Source organism: Triticum dicoccoides, chromosome 7B (assembly GCF_002162155.2).
Source record: "Triticum dicoccoides isolate Atlit2015 ecotype Zavitan chromosome 7B, WEW_v2.0, whole genome shotgun sequence".
Taxonomy (NCBI): Eukaryota; Viridiplantae; Streptophyta; class Magnoliopsida; order Poales; family Poaceae; genus Triticum; species Triticum dicoccoides.
The window spans coordinates 115,503,277-115,520,718 of record NC_041393.1 but is presented as its reverse complement, the minus strand read 5'-3'; the positions used below and the strand labels follow the sequence as shown (position 1 = coordinate 115,520,718).

The following is a 17,442-nucleotide window of genomic DNA, read 5'->3' as shown; positions in this document are numbered from 1 at the left end:
GAAGGCGGACGCGGGGGAGAGGGAGGCGAGGAGGAGGCCGTCGAGTGAGAGGTGCCGAGCCTCGGCGAGGAGAGCGGCGGAGGGAGGAGGGGACGGGAGGCGGCCACTGCGGAGGAAGGAGAGGATGGCGGCGAAGAGGCGAGGGTCGCGGTCAAGGAAGTGTGGCGCGTCGGGGGACGAGGGGCCAAGGGAGGCGAGAGGGGAGGAAGCGCCCGCGCGGGAGAGGGTGGCTGCGGTGGTCTGGAAGAGCTCGCCGCCGACGTTGAGGGTGACGACGGAGGAGGACGTGGAGGTGGACGCCATGGGTGGGGATGGGGAATTCTCGGTGGATGCCATTGGCGTTGACTAGAGTGACATGTTTTTCTCTAGGGGGCCGACGGGTTATTTTGGTTGGGCCGAAACATCTAATGGGCCCGATAGTCGGCCGACGAAAGAGTTCGGTTTTTTCCCCGGGATTTTCATACACGCATGCACGAATTCCTTATATCTAATGTTGAGGCACCCCTCAAGAAAAAAATCTAATGTTGAGGCTCACAATCTCGTAAAGCATGGTCTTACACTAGGAGTTGATCGTCATGTTTGTTTAGGCCAACCCGATAACTTTCTCTTCTCCTTGTAAACGTTGTGACGACATAATAAAGCTTGCGAGTTTATCTAAAAAAAAACATTTCCTTGCCCTAAAAAGAGCAATGCACATTTCCATTTTTTTTCTTTTGGTCTTTGGCATCCATACAATTTCCAATATGATATACATTTTCCCGGTTTAGACTTCACTGCAACCACCGATATATATTATTATACCATTTGATTTTTTTTAAAGGTTTGTTGGTTACAGAGTTAGTAAATGTACAAGACACAAATCTAAAATTATTTTAATTATAAAATTGATGATTTCACTCCGTAGGAAATTTTCCTACAAAATAACAGTTTGAATCAAAGGGATAAGACCTCACCTACGCGAACTTAGCATAGCTCGGATGATTAGCTTCCCTGTGGTGGAACCAACACACTTGGATTTAAGTCTTAGGTTTGGCACGAGTGCTTGTATTTTCCTTCATTATTTCAGATTTCTTGTGATGTTCAGTCAGTGAAGACGTCATGGTCACTTTTCAATCTCAAAATTTATTTGCTCAATTTCTTGGAGGTGTCCTATAGCTATCTTCCTAACGACATCTCCCCTCCACTCCTAGCAAAGTGTTAATTGCTGATAAAATGGGGAAAAAAGGAAGACACCCTACATCACTACTCATCTTAATTTTCTTCGCAAAGTGCGCCCCCACCCCCACCCACCCATCCAATCACAACTCAGTGGATTGGGCCCTTTTGTGGTGCTTTCCCACAACTCTTTCTCATTATCATTCCTTGTGCTTGTCCTCTCATCTTGTTCTAAGAAAACAAATGTCCTCTCATCTTATAAAGTTCCAAGCATCACACGAAAAAAAATCACCATATCACCTCTTGTGGTAAGCCATGTGCCGTACATGTTTGTTTTGCGCTCATGACGCACTAGTTTCGGGCGTCGTCACTCGTCACAACGTAGCGCGTGGAGGTCCCCTTTTATCTTCCCTTAAATTTTCTTCGCAACTCCCTAGACAAGGATGAGGTACCACTATGCGCGCCCGCCAGGATCTCCGCCATGGTCACCCACCTCCACAACAAGGCGACACTAGAAGTTCTTTTTACTATTGCTTTTAACGTGTGTTTCACAATAGGGGTTCAACTTCATGTGATTCGTGAATCTATTTTTTCTAAAAGTTGAAAAGCTCATTAGTTCTAGCTTGGAGGCTATGACCACTCACCATTCCACCTCCACTACAAGGCGACACTATGAGTTCTTTTTACTACTTTAAACGTGTGTTTCACAACAGGGGTTCAAAACTTCATGTGATTCATGAAACGATTTTTTCTAAAAGTTGAAAAGTTCACTAGTTCTAGCTTGGAGGCTATGACCACTCACCATTCCGGAGGGTTAGAACTATACATGGACTCTAGGATTACTTTCGGTTTCTTAGTAATTTATCTAAGTGTCTAACTTGACAACTTGGAGGTTTTGAACATGTGTTCACTCAGAGGAACCAGTGAGAGCAAATATTCTAGACACCTGATGTAATTTTTATTATGTTTGACGTTTAGTAATAGATCTGGATTGACTGAGGTAGCATTTTGTGTTTTTTAAGGATCAAAAGTATTTATATCGGGCAACCGGATCCTTGAACCCGCAACCTCACGCCTTTTCTCTTTTTTTTTTGACACTAACAAAAAAAGGACTTAGAGATGGAACCAAATATGGTAAGCAATCCAATTATTTGAAAACCCAGAAATGGAAGGCACATAAAAAAATTAAGAAACAAGACGTGGTCGGCAGGATTCGAACCTGCGCGGGCAAAGCCCACATGACTTCTAGTCATGTCCCACAAGACAAATATTATTTTATCTCATATCTCGCTAATTTGTAGTCATTGTCATACATTTGAGATGTCTTACAATGCAAATAAGCTTTCATCTCATCTTTTGCTTATTTGTAGCCCTCGTGTACACCTAATTTTTCAATTGTGTTGCCTTGGCCCACACAGACTGTAAAAAAATTTGGTGATGAATATAATATTTATACCATATAGAAGATTTTAAACTATTTATTACAGTTTATTCCTTTTTGTATTACACATGGATTAAAAAGGAATATTTTTATTACAAAGTATTGATCTTGGTTATACTTTCAATGTAGGACCATCGCTCACCTTTTTTTTGAGACAACCTCGCGAAGTTTTTATTAATTCGTCACAATATTTACGGGGACGGATGGAAGATCTCCTGGGTGCCCCAACCACACATGGCGGCCAGCCCCAAGGGATAAAGCATAGTTCGCTACGTTGTGCGCTTCGACATTCGAGCTCCTAAATTCATGACTAAATTTACAAAAAGCAAACTCTAAAGAGTGATGTAAGATCTCATGTATGATAGCGCCATAAGCTGACCACGAAGCCTTGTTGGATGACATCCTGAACCCTAGTCCGATGAAACCGATCGGACCCTTCTGATGGAACCCTAACCCTCCGCCGTCCTAGCCTCTCAAGTGCGGGCGCACGGGCCAGGGTAGGCGCTACGGAGGTAGGGGAAGACGATCTCGACAGCGGCGCGGCGAGTCGCCCCGGGAGAAACACAAAACCCTAACGAGAGGGAAACATGGGCTCAAGGGAAACAACTTGCTTTGGATTTTCGGACCATCGCTCACCTACTCACATTGGTAATGACCCTTGAGAAATGGTTCCCCGGACTCAACAACAGGCCCAAACAGACCCATGCATGCCTTCCTTCTGGGAGCTCCCATTTGCCGCATTCTGCGGCAAATAGTCGCCCGTTCGCACAGACCGGGCCGATTGGGCCGGCCATTGGGGTCCAACCCTTAGCGTATGGTCGGATGCAAAAAAAATACAAAGAACATGTGGGAAACCCAAGAATCGATCCGGTGAGCTACTATTAAGGAGAGAACAACCCTGCCAGTCGCACTGAATCACTTGTCATGAAATATGTGTAGCGCGAATTGTAAAGAACCAAACAGAAGCAGCGTAACTCAACATTACTCAAAGAAATTAAGAAATACATATAAATTATTAAATTCTAATTTCTTTTGAAAATGCGAGTATTTTTTGAAAAAGCGAAACAATCTATGAAAAAATGAAACAAATTTCAAAAACGGGAACAAAAAATGAAATTCTGAACAAATTTCGGAAAAACATGAAATTTGAACCTCCATTCTTTTTGTTGAGAAAAGGAACAAGTTTATAAATTAAGATTTTTTTTAGAAAAATGAAAAAAATCTAAAATTGTAAACTTTTTTCAAAACACAAACAAAATTTAAAAGTCAGAATTTTTTTGAAAGTGCGAACAAAATTTTGAAACTCCAAACATTTTTCAACATGATTTTTTTTGGAAATTGCGAACATTTTTTAACAAGGCAAACAGTTTTTGAAAATGTGAACAAAATTGGAAATTTCGAACATGAACAAAATTCCAAAAACATTTTTTGAAGAGATGAACAAAAAAATTGAAATTCCAAACATTTTTGTAAATTGAGATTTTTTTGAAAATGTGAACAAAATTTGGAATTTTGAGCATATTTTTGAATTGTAACCAAAAATGTGTAAACGGGAACATTTTTTGAAATTGCGAACTAAATTTTGGCAATATGAACATTTTTAAAAAAATGTGAACAAAATTTGACAACAAGATTTGTTTTGAAAACTCTGAACAATATTTTAACTTAAAAGGAAAAGAAGAAACAAAGAAAACGAAAGAATAGAAAAAGACAGTGAAGAAAACTCGAAAAAACTAGTAGAAGGAACAAAAGTTTTTTGGAATTCCTAAACTGGTTTTAAGTTTCGTAGCTGCTGTGTGTTTCTTTAAGTTTTGCGTTGCTATTCATTCAGTTGCACGAGCTAGTTGTGGTGGCTAGCGCGGCGTGTACATCTACAGTAGGTGCTGGGTTCGATCCCTAGCTCAAACTTTTTTCTCGGTTTTTTATCTCACGAGAAGCGAAACTGCCGCAAATGGGCCGGCCCAGGGTGAGCTGTGTCATGTGCGAAGGCGCGAGTAGTTGCCGCAAGAAGCGGCGTATAGGGAATTCCCTTCCTTCCTCCCTCCTCAAGTCTCCAGCCCAATATCATCGCCCTCCCCCGTGTTCCACACCCAATTCTAGCGCACCGAGTGTCACCGCCACCGCTTCTCCCGGAAGGTCCAAACACCTGAGGATAGCACAGCCGTGGCAGAAGGCCCCCGCCCCCTACCGGCACCGGTAATTCATCCCCATGGCTCATATGTTTGAAAAATCCCCATTCCTCAGTTGTTATCCTTTCGTTGCTCTTCTCTCGAATATTTCGGTAGTGGTCATGCTTTTGTTTATTGGCGTTAAGGTGGTGGTGAGGGCAATCACTAACAATGATCTCTTTCAGGCTAAGGCTATAGGTTCCCTATCCTTGACAACGCCCATAAGTGGTACATGGCTCCTTGTCATTTACTCCACAACCAAGATGTGCTATATTCTCTTAATTGAAAAAAAGTCATTTGTGATCAACCTTCCGAGGTTGTTTTTAATTAATTTTAGGTGTGAAGTGCAAGTTAAATAATGAATGAATTAGTTATTTTTTAATTACACTTACCAAAATTAGTGACATAATAATGTTGCTAATATTTTTCCGATAATATGTTGAATATTAATATACTTTTTGGTAATAATTCTAATGTCTTTCAATGTAATGATTGTGCTAATTTTAAGTTTGAATCCCCAACCAACATGGAAGTTATGCTGGTGTTTTTTTTTATCCTACTTTGAGACATTGCGTGTTCAGAAAATCACTCATTTAATTTAATCCCTAGTTATGATAAGTAAAATAGAAGGACGAAATAACTAGTTAATTTTGTCCACTTAGATGAATTTAGTGTATTTGTACATATTTATACCTATTTTGATATTTCGAAGTATCTTTGGAGAGCTCCAGAGCGTAAATACCCAACAAAAAGATCTTAACATTTGTTCTGAGACTACAACTATCTCTCTTTGATGCAAAATGTTGATGAACATAGTATAACCATAAAATAATAGTGTATGCCTTCAAGAACTTCTTGATGGGTGGCCTATCCGCCCAATATGGAAGAGACTCAAAGAGACATGGGAAGCACTATGCATTGGGTAGCTGGCATCCCACCAAGTAAAGAATATTGCTGAGCCAATTACACCAGTGGCGCTAGAACTTGGTGTAAACGATCATTTTAGTGCTAGAACTTTCGGCATACATTGAAGTGGTGCAAAAACTTGGCTTTGGCGTGTAAATACGGTGCAAATCTCATTTGTATGTGGTCGTGTCGCTGACAAGACATGACAGCGTGGCGTGGGGCCGCTGTCATTGACCACACCATGGAGAGGAGGTGGGTGGCATGCTCATTTTGCAACAAAAAAGACCTTGGATTTATTTATTTTCCCCTTTTTTCATGCAAAAGCCCGTGGCAAATGCACAATAACTAAATGTGTGTCATCGGGTGGGTCCCACCTGTCAGGTATCATCACAAAAATAGGCTGCCGGATTCAAACTTCGAACCACGGGCTATCACACATGCGCGGCTTGCCACCCCGCCAAATTACATTTGATGCCCTATATAAGAATAGGTTTTCTTTATATCTTGGGCTCAGTAACAGAAATTAAGAATCTACTCACTCCGTTCCTAAATATTTGTCTTTTTAGAGTTTTAAATGAACTATCACATACGGATGTACATAGACATATTTTAAAGTATAGATTCATTCATTTTGCTCTGTATGTAGTCACTTGTTGAAATATTTAAAAAGACAAATATTTAGAAACGAAAGGAGTAATTCAGAATGAGGTACAACCGTCGGTTTTAGTAAACATGCCTTCACTAGGGCCTACCAATCCAACGAACGACATATCGTGTCCAGAAACGAATGCTATTCATTATTTCTATATAATAGAATTCCTGCTGGGCTAAAAAAGACTGCAGTTAGTGCAGCCAATTTTAAACATGTTAGTTTTTTATTTTTATTTTTCAAAGTTTATAAAAAGATGTAAATTATAATTATACATATAATTGGGAAATATGTATTTATTTGAGGATTTGCACGAGCACGTATTGTTATAACAAAAATCATACAAATTCAAAATACACGCTAGGGTGCACTGGCAGTGGCGCGTTCTTTTATTGGACTCCCTCGGGTCCCTGGTTCGAAACCCCAAGGGCCTATCTTTTTCCTTGTATTAAAATTCTTATTTTATACTTCCTTCGTCCCAAAATAAGTGATTCAACTTTGTACTAATGAGTATAATTTAGTCAAAAGATATAAAAGTTGCATACGCTTTAATGTCACCGAGTGTACTTTGGGAGGTTTGCTAACTGTGTTCTCTTGTTAGCACGAGGTCCTTGCGTGATTGACGTGTTTTTCTTTCCAATAAATTTCCAATGTTTCACTGACATATGGGACCCACCGGAAGCCACACATGCAGATGACTGTTTGTTTTAAACAAAACATCCCACTTTATTACGGTGTTACAAGAGTTACATCGCTGAGTAAAAGCGGGATAAGTTCACTAGGAGTCTTATCGAAGAAACTACTACATAAAGGCCCCTTTGCCAAATTTGCCAGTTCATGGGCGACCATATTTGCCTCTTTGGGGCAATGCACAAAGGAAGTATAAAGAAAATCACATGCCATGTGATAACAGTCGTCGAAGATTGTTGCTGCTGGTCCTGCCGATCTTCCTCCCTCATTCATAGTATTCACCACTTCCAAATTATCAGAGTTAGTGACGACCTTATTACAACCTACAGTCTGTGCTAAAGATAAACCATATCACAATGCAGTTCCTTCGGCTGAAAGAACATCATAACAGAAATTTCCAGTTACTCACGCTGATAAAATTACCTCTGTCATCTCTGATGATTGCACCTGCCATCCCTACAAGCAGATCATCGTCAAAGGAGGCATCCACATTCAATTTCATATATCCTCTAGGAGGGAGTTCCCATCCTCATGTTTTCCTCTTAGCATTAGGGTCGGCCGCAGCAGTGTAGTTAGCTATAAGGACTCTAACAGAAGTAGCAATCTGGTTAGTAGTTTGAACCTTTTCTCCATGGCGTAGCTTTCTCCTTTCCCACCATAGGTACCAGCAGGTTATTGCTATCATTTCATGCATCTTTTCCTGTTTCTGGCCCATCATTTCATGTTGCGGCATCTCCAATAGGAATCCAAATATACTTTCTCCCGCCCTATCAATGAGACAAGCCTTTTGAATTAGTTTCTCCAGAGCAAGCTCTTTCCAAACGTTCCTTGCGGTAGGGCACACAAGTCGTAGTGTCAACCCCTTTCTTGCAACAGGGGCATTGCGGCGACACCTTGATATGTCTCTGGGCCAAATTGACAGCACATGCTAGGGTACCATGCAACGCTTTCCAAGTGAAAATTCTGACTTTTGCCCAGCAGTCTAGATACCAAACTTTCTTCCACACACGCACATTTTGTGGTGCACCTTGGCCATTTGACCAACGGAGATTGTTCCCAAACTTGTGATCCCATTCCACATAGTACGCCGATTTGACAGAGAACTGAAAATTCTTTGACATTCCGTGAAGGAAATATGCCCTAGAGGCAATAATAAAGTTATTATTTATTTTCTTATTTCATGATAAATGTTTATTATTCATGCTAGAATTGTAGTACATATGTGAATACATAGATACACATAATGTAGTACATGTGTGAATACATAGATAAACATAATGTCACTAGTATGCCTCTACTTGACTAGCTCGTTGAATCAAAGATGGTTGTGTTTCCTAACCATAGACATGAGTTGTCATTTGATTAACGGGATCACATCATTAGAGAATGATGTGATTGACTTGACCCATTCCGTCAGCTTAGAACTTGATCGTTTAGTTTGTTGCTATTGCTTTCTGACTTATACATGTTCCTATGACTATGAGATTATGCAACTCCCAAATACCGGAGGAACACTTTGTGTGCTACCAAACGTCACAACGTAACTGGGTGATTATAAAGGTGCTCTACAGGTGTCTCCGATGGTACTTGTTGAGTTGGCATAGATCGAGATTAGGATTTGTCACTCCAATTGTCGGAGAGGTATCTTTGGGCCCTCTCGGTAATGCACATCACTATAAGCCTTGCAAGCAATGTGACTAATGAGTTAGTTGCGGGATGATGCATTACAAAACGAGTAAAGAGACTTGACAGTAACGAGATTGAACTAGGTATTGAGATACCGACGATCGAATCTCGGGAAAGTAACATACCGATGACAAAGGGAACAACGTATGTTATTATGCGGTTCGACCAATAAAGATCTTCGTAGAATATGTAGGAGCCAATATGGGCATCCAGGTTCCGCTATTGGTTATATTGACCAGAGAGGTGTCTCGGTCATGTCTACATAGTTCTCAAACCTGTAGGGTCCGCACGCTTAACGTTCGTTGATGATATAGTATTATATGAGTTATGTATGTTGGTGACCGTATGTTGTTCGGAGTCCCGGATATGATCACAGACATGACGAGGAACTCCGGAATGGTCCGGAGATAAAGATTGATATATGGGATAATAGTGTTTGTTCTTCGGAAGGGTTCTGGAAATCACCGGAAGGGGTTCCGGATGTTTCCCGAAATGTTTGGGTATGAGAACACTTTATTTGGGCCAAAGGGGAAAGCTCACAAGGTTTTTGGAAAGCGCAAAAGGAAGTTTTGCGGAGTCCCTGGCGTCTGGGTCCATACGCCGGGAACCCTGGCGTTTGGCCCTGGAGTCCGAGAAGGACTCTTGCCTTTTGGGTGAAACCGACTTTGTGGAGGCTTTTACTCCAAGTTTCGACCTCGGGGCTCAACATATAAATGGAGGGGCAGGGCTAGCACCAAAGACACATCAAGAAACACCAAGCCGTGTGCCGGCAACCCCGTCCCCTCTAGTTTATCCTCCGTCATAGTTTTTGTAGTGCTTAGGCAAAGCCCTGCAGAGATTTTTCTTTACCAACACCGTCACCACGCCGTCGTGCTGCCGAAACTCATCTACTACTTCGCCCCTCTTGCTGGATCAAGAAGGCGAGGACGTCATCGAGCTGAACGTGTGTTGAACGTGGAGGTGCCGTAGTTTCGGTACTTGATGGGATGGACATGAAGGTGTACGACTACATCAACCGCGTTGATAAACGCTTCCGCTTATGGTCTACGAGGGCACGTGGACTACACTCTCTCTCGTTGCTATGCATCACCATGATCTTGTGTGTGCGTAGGAATTTTTTTGAAATTACCATGTTCCCCAACAGTGGCATCCGAGCCAGGTCTATGCGTAGATGTTAATGCATGAGTAGAACACAAGTGAGATGTGGGCGATACAATTCATACTGGTTACCAGCATGTCATACTTTGATTCGGCGGTATTGTTGGATGATGCGGCCCAGACCGACATTAAGTGTACGCTTACGTGAGACTGGTTCTACCGACGTGCTTTGCACATAGGTGGCTGGCGAGTGTCAGTTTCTCCAACTTTAGTTGAATTGAGTGTGGCTAGGCCCGGTTCTTGTTGAAGGTTAAAACAACACTAACTTGACGAAATATCGTTGTGGTTTTGATGCGTAGGTAAGAACGGTTCTTGCTCAGCCCGTAGCAGCCACGTAAAACTTGCAACAACAAAGTAGAGGACGTCTAACTTGTTTTTGCAAGGCATGTTGTGATGTGATATGGTCAAGACATGATGCTAAATTTTATTGTATGAGATGATCATGTTTTGTAATAGAGTTATTGGCAACTGGCAGGAGCCATATGGTTGTCGCTTTATTGTATGCAATGCAGTCGCCCTGCAATTGCTTTACTTTATCACTAAGCGGTAGCGATAGTCGAAGCAATAGTTGGCGACACAACGATGCTATGATGGAGATCAAGGTGTCGCGCCAGTGATGATGGTGATCATGACGATGCTTTGGAGATGGAGATTAAAGACACAAGATGATGATGGCCATATCATATCACTTATATTGATTGCATGTGATGTTTATCTTTTATGCATCTTATTTTGCTTTGATTGATGGTAGCATTATAAGATGATCTCTCACTAAATTTCAAGGTATAAGTGTTCTCCCTGAGTATACACCGTTGCCAAAGTTCGTTGAGCCAAGACACCACGTGATGATCGGGTGTGATAAGCTCTATGTTCACATACAACGGGTGCAAGCCAGTTTTGCACACGCAGAAATACTCGGGTTAAACTTGACGAGCCTAGCATATGCAGATATGGCCTCGGAACACTGAGACCGAAAGGTCGAGCGTGAATCATATAGTAGATATGATCAACATAGTGATGTTCACCATTGAAAACTACTCCATTTCACGTGATGATCGGAACTGGTTTAGTTAATTTGGATCACGTGATCACTTAGATGATTAGAGGGATGTCTGTCTAAGTGGGAGTTCTTAAGTAATTTGATTAATTGAACTTTAATTTATCATGAACTTAGTCCTGATAGTATTTTGCAAATTATGTTGTAGATCAATAGCTCGCGTTGTTGCTTCCCTATGTTTTATATGTGTTCCTAGAGAAAACTAAGTTGAACGATGATAGTAGCAATGATGCGGACTGGGTCCATGATCTGAGGTTTATCCTCATTGCTGCACAGAAGAATTATGTCCTTGATGCACCGCTAGGTGACTGACCTATTACAGGAGCAGATGTAGATGTTATGAACGTTTGGCTAGCTAAATATGATGACTACTTGACAGTTTAGTGCACCATGCTTTACGGCTTAGAACCGGGACTTCAAAAAACGTTTTTGAAATGTCACGGAGCATATGAGATGTTCCAAGAGCTAAAATTGGTATTTCAGACTCATGTCCGTGTCAAGAGGTATGAGACTTCTGACAAGTACTTTGCCTAAAAGATGGAGGAGAATTGCTCAACTAGTGAGCATGTGCTCAGAATGTCTCGGTACTACAATCACTTGAATCAAGTGGGAGTTAATCTTCTAGATAAGATAGTGATTGAAGATACGTCTCCAACGTATCTATAATTTTTGATTGTTCCATGCTATTATATTTACCCGTTTTGGATGTTTATGGGCTTTACTTTACACATTTATATCATTTTTGGGACTAACCTACTAACCGAAGGCCCATCCCATATTGTTGTTTTCTTGCCTATTTCAGTGTTTCGAAGAAAAGGAATATCAAACGGAGTCCAAATGGAATGAAACCTTCGGGAGCGTGATTTTTGGAACGAACATGATCCGGGAGACTTGGAGTACAAGCCAGGGAAGCTTCGAGGATGCCAGGAGATAGGAGGGCGCGCCCCCCTGTCTCGTGGGCCCCTCGTGGCTCCTCCGACCGACTTCTTTCGCTTATATATTCCCATATACCCTAAAACCATCGAATACGAAGATAGATCGGAAGTTCCGCCGCTGCAAGCCTCTGTAGCCACCAAAAACCTCTCGGGAGCCCATTCCGGCACCCTGTCGGAGGGGGGGATCCCTCACCGGTGGCCATCTTCATCATCCCGGCGCTCTCCATGACGAGGAGGGAGTAGTTCACCCTCGGGGCTGAGGGTATGTACCAGTAGCTATGTGTTTGATCTCTCTCTCGTGTTCTCTCTATGGCACGATCTTGATGTATCGCGAGCTTTGCTATTATAGTTGGATCTTATGATGTTTCTCCCCCTCTACTCTCTTGTGATGAATTGAGTTTTCCCTTTGAAGTTATCTTATCGGATTGAGTCTTTAAGGATTTGAGAACACTTGATGTATGTCTTGCCATGATTATTTGTGCTGACAATGGGATATCACGTGATCCACTTGATGTATGTTTTGGTGATCAACTTGCGGGTTTCGCCCATGAACCTATGCATAGGGGTTGGCACGTGTTTTCGTCTTGACTCTCCAGTAGAAACTTTGGGGCACTCTTTGAAGTACTTTATGTTGGTTGAATAGATGAATCTGAGATTGTGTGATGCATATCGTATAATCATGCCCACGGATAATTGAGGTGACAATGGAGTATCTAGGTGACATTAGGGTTTTGGTTGATTTGTGTCTTAAGGTGTTATTCTAGTGTGAACTCTATGATAGATTGAACGGAAAGAATAGCTTCATGTTATTTTACTACGGACTCTTGAATAGATAGAACAGAAAGGATAACTTTGAGGTGGTTTCGTACCCTACCGTAATCTCTTCGTTTGTTCTCCGCTATTAGTGGCATTGGAGTGACTATTTGTTGCATGTCGAGGGATCGTTATATGATCTATATATGTTATTATTGTTGAGAGAACTTGCACTAGTGAAAGTATGAACCTTAGGCCTTGTTTCCTACCATTGCAATACTGTTTACGCTTACTTTTATCATTAGTTACCTTGCTGTTTTTATATTTTCAGATTACAAAAACCTATATCTACCATCCATATTGCACTTGTATCACCATCTCTTCGCCGAACTAGTGCACCTATACAATTTTCCATTGTATTGGGTGTGTTGGGGACACAAGAGACTCTTTGTTATTTGGTTGCAGGGTTGCTTGAGAGAGACCATCTTCATCCTACCCCTCCCACGGATTGATAAACCTTAGGTCATCCACTTGAGGGAAAATTGCTACTGTCCTACAAACCTCTGCACTTGGAGCCCCAACAATGTCTACAAGAAGAAGGTTGCGTAGTAGACATCAAGCTCTTTTCTGGCGCCGTTGCCGGGGAGGTGAGTGCTTGAAGGTATATCTTTAGATCTTGCAATCGAATCTTTTTGTTTCTTGTTTTATCACTAGTTTAGTTTATAAAAGAAAACTACAAAAAAATGGAGTTAAGCTTGTCTCATACGCTTCATCTTTTTAATATCTTTCGTGAGTATGATGGAAAGGAAAATTGTGCTCAAGTGCTAGAGGAAGAATGCATTAAAATGCTTGGTACTAAATCTTTGAATGATGAGCATGATTGCAGTGTTGTTAGTATGAACTCTTTGAATATCCATAGTACTAATGATGATTGCACTAGTTATGATGAAAATATCTATTATAAGCATGTCGATTTTTGTGGAGTAGATTGGGTTTGCAAGTACACACCAAATAGGGAAAATAGATATTGCAAGAGGCATAAGTATTTAGAAACTAAAGGGTTGCATGAAAGTCTTGATGTTTGTGCTGAAAAATTCAATATTTTTCGTGCTCCTTGTGAACTTTGCAATGAACGTGGTCATTTAAATCTCCAATGCGAATTGTTTCATGACCGAATCGTGTCCAAAAATTGTGATAACTTGATTACCCTTGATCATCATAAAGAGCTTAGTCTTCTTTTGGGGTATGAGGAAATGAAACGTATAACTGAGAGTATTCCAAAATTTAATCTTGATAGATTTCTTGATTTTGATCTAGAGAATATTTATATGTTTTGTGCGGTGAATTGCATTGAAAACCCTTATATTGCCAATTACATAAAGAAAAAGAAATCAAATAGAAGATGATGAGAATACTAATGAAAGGGAAGAGACTTCCCAATCTCCTCCTATTATTTCTTATGATGAATCAGGTAACAAGGAGGAGCTTTCTATTCAACCAATCTCATCAATAAGGAGCTCAAAGAAGAAGGTTGAACCCACACATAATGTGAAGAAGAAAAAGAAAAGAAGGAGCAACAAAGGTAAAAAGGTATCCCTCCCAAATGATGTTGCTCCTACTACTCATTGTGATGATGATAATTGCTATACTATTGGTGCTATCCATACTATTAATGATGAGAGTGATTATGCTTATGATATGAAAAGGCCCAAGCTTGGGGAAGCTATGTTTGATGAGGATGAAATTTTTGAGAATATATTTGCTGAAATTAATGTTTGTCCCAAGCTTGGGGATGCTACGTTTAATGAAGATGATATTTTTAGCCTCCCAAGTTTTGATATGCAAAGTTGTTATGATGATAGCATGCCTCTTACCTATGATGATTATATTGATGAAAGTGGGTTTGGAAGAGTGTCAACTTTAGGAGGTAGTGATCCCACTATTTTGGAGGATGTTGAATCTTATTGTGATGAATATGAAAGTGGATTTGGAAGAGTGTCAACTTTATTTAGTGATGATTCCACTATCTTGGGAGAGGTTTCAATCGATTATGATGAGAACGAAGTTGCTACTTATGATGATTATTGTGATGAAACTTATGCTATAAAAAGTAGTGATGACTATATTTATAAAACTTGTCATGATTATGATTACCCTTTTTTGAACATTACTCTTTTAATGTGGAAACAATTTATAGTATTCAAGTCTTTTATGATACTCCCACTATTTCGAATAAGAAGAATTTTGCTTATATGGAAAGTAGTAAATTTTCTATGCTTGTAGATCATGAAAAGAATGCTTCAGGTGATGGTTTTATTGTTGAATTCATTCATGATGCTACTCAAAATTATTATGAGATAGGAACATGTGTTCTTACATATTGCAATAATATCAACTTTCCTCTCTACGTGCTTAAAATCTTGAAGTTATGCTTGTTTTGCCTTCCTATGCTAGTTGATTATTGTTCCCATAAGTTGTTTGCTCACAAAATTCCTATGCATAGGAAGTGGGTTAGGATTAATGTGCTAGTCATATGCTTCATGATGCTCCCGTAATGTTTTAATTCTTATCTTTTATGTGAGCATCATTGTCATCATCATGCCTAGCTAGAAAGGCATTAAAGAAAAGCGCTTGTTGGGAGACAACCCAATTTTTATCCCTACTGTTCATGTGTGCTCACATGATTATGCTACTGTAGTAATCATGTTTTATAGCTTTTGTTTCAATAAAGTGCCAAGTAAGACCTTTAGGATAGCTTACGGTGATAGTTGTGTTGATCCTCCTGAAAATCAGAAACTTTTGCACCCAGTAAATTAGTTTTGATAATTCACAGAAACGTGCTTCTGATCTGATTCTTTTTGCTATGGATTGGTACACAAATTTCTTAGTACTTAATAATTTGGTAGGATTGCTGGATTTCCAGAAGTATACGTTTGATACAGATTACTGCAAACTGTTCTGTTTTTGACAGATTCTGTTTTCTATGTGTTGTTTGCTTATTTTGATGAATCTATGAGTAGTATCGAGGGTATGAACCATATATAAGTACAGTAGATATTACACCAATATGAATTTAGAATGAGTTCATTACAGTACCTAAGTGGTGGTTTTATTTTCTTATACTAACGGAGCTTACGAGTTTTCTGTTGAGTTTTGTGTTGTGAAGTTTTCAAGTTTTGGGTAAAGATTCGATGGACTATGGAATAAGGAGTGGCAAGAGCCTAAGCTTGGGGATTCCCAAGGCACACCAAGGTAATATTCAAGGACAACCAAGAGCCTAAGCTTGGGGATGCCCCGGAAGGCATCCCCTCTTTCGTCTTCGTTCATCGGTAACTTTACTTGGAGCTATATTTTTATTCACCACATGATATATGTTTTGCTTGGAGCGTCATTTTATTTTGTTTTGTCTTGCTTGCTGCTTGAATAATTTACCAAGATCTGAAATTCTTAAATATTAGAGAGTCTTCACATAGTTGCACAATTATTCGACTACTCATTGATCTTCACTTATATCTTTCGGAGTAGTTTGTCATTTGCTCTAGTGCTTCACTTATATCTTTTAGAGCACGGCGGTGGTTATATTTTGTGGAAATTGTAGATCTCTCATGCTTCACTTATATTATTTTGAGAGTCTCTTAGAACAGCATGGTATTTGCTATGGTTATAAAATTGGTCCTAGAATGGTGGGCATCCAAGTTAGGTATAATAAAAACTATCATAGGAAGTGAATTGGATGCTATGATCTATTTGATACTTGATAATTGTTTTGAGATATGGAGGTAGTGATGTTAAAGTCATGCTAGTTGGGTGATTATGAATTTAAAGAATGCTTGTGTTGAAGTTGGCAAGTCCCGTAGCATGCACGTATGGTAAAAGTTGTGTAACAAATTTATTGCATAGGGTGCTCTTTTGATTGCCTTCCCTTGAGTGTAGGTCAGGGGAGCGCGATGGTTAACTCCTACCAACCTCCCCCCTAGGAGCATGCGTAATAGTGCTTTGCTTCGAGGGCTAATAAAACTTTTGCAATAAGTATATGAGTTCTTTATGACTAATGTTGAGTCCATGGATTATACGCACTTTTACCTTTCCATTATTGCTAGCCTCTTCGGTACCGTGCATTGCCCTTTCTCACCTTGAGAGTTGGTGCAAACTTCGCCGGTGCATCCAAACCCCGTGATACAATACACTCTATCACACATAAACCTCCTTATATCTTCCTCAAAACAGCCACCATACCTACCTATTATGGCATTTCCATAGCCATTCCAAGACATATTGCCATGCAACTTTCCACCGTTCCGTTCATCATCATGACACACATTATCATTGTCATATTGCCTTGCATGATCATGTAGTTGACATCGTATTTGTGGCAAAGCCACCATGCATAAAGTTTCATACATGTCACTCTTGATTCATTGCCCATCCCAATACACCGCCGTAGGTATTCATATAGAGTCATATCTTGTTCTAGTTTTGAGTTGTAATTCATGAGTTGTAAATCAATAAAAGTGTGATGATCATCATTATTAGAGCATTGTCCCCAAAAAGAAAAAGAAAGGGAAGGCCAAAAAAAGAAAGGCCAAAAAAAGGCCAAAAAGAAAAAAAAGAAAGGCCCCAAAAAAGAAAATAAATAAAAAGGGGGCAATGTTACTATCTCTTTTTCCACACTTGTGCTTCAAAGTAGCACCATGTTCTTCATGTAGCGAGTCTCATATGTTGTCACTTTCATATACTAGTGGGAATTTTTCATTATAGAACTTGGCTTGTATATTCCTACGATGGGCTTCCTCAAAATGCCCTAGGTCTTCGTGAGCAAGCAAGTTGGATGCACACCCTCTTAG

General features: G+C 40.2%; 1 protein-coding gene across 1 annotated transcript in view; it reads right to left on the bottom strand.

Annotated features, from left to right (window-relative positions):
* The window catches only part of LOC119338710 (BTB/POZ domain-containing protein At5g41330-like), a 1,850-nt gene extending 1,525 nt beyond the window's left edge, over positions 1-325 (bottom strand). The window contains exon 1 of the mRNA XM_037610971.1: positions 11-325. Coding sequence (XP_037466868.1) covers positions 11-303 — 293 coding nt within the window. The 5' untranslated portion in view covers positions 304-325. The remainder of the gene's footprint in view (positions 1-10) is intronic.
* Positions 326-17,442: the final 17,117 nt, after the last annotated feature.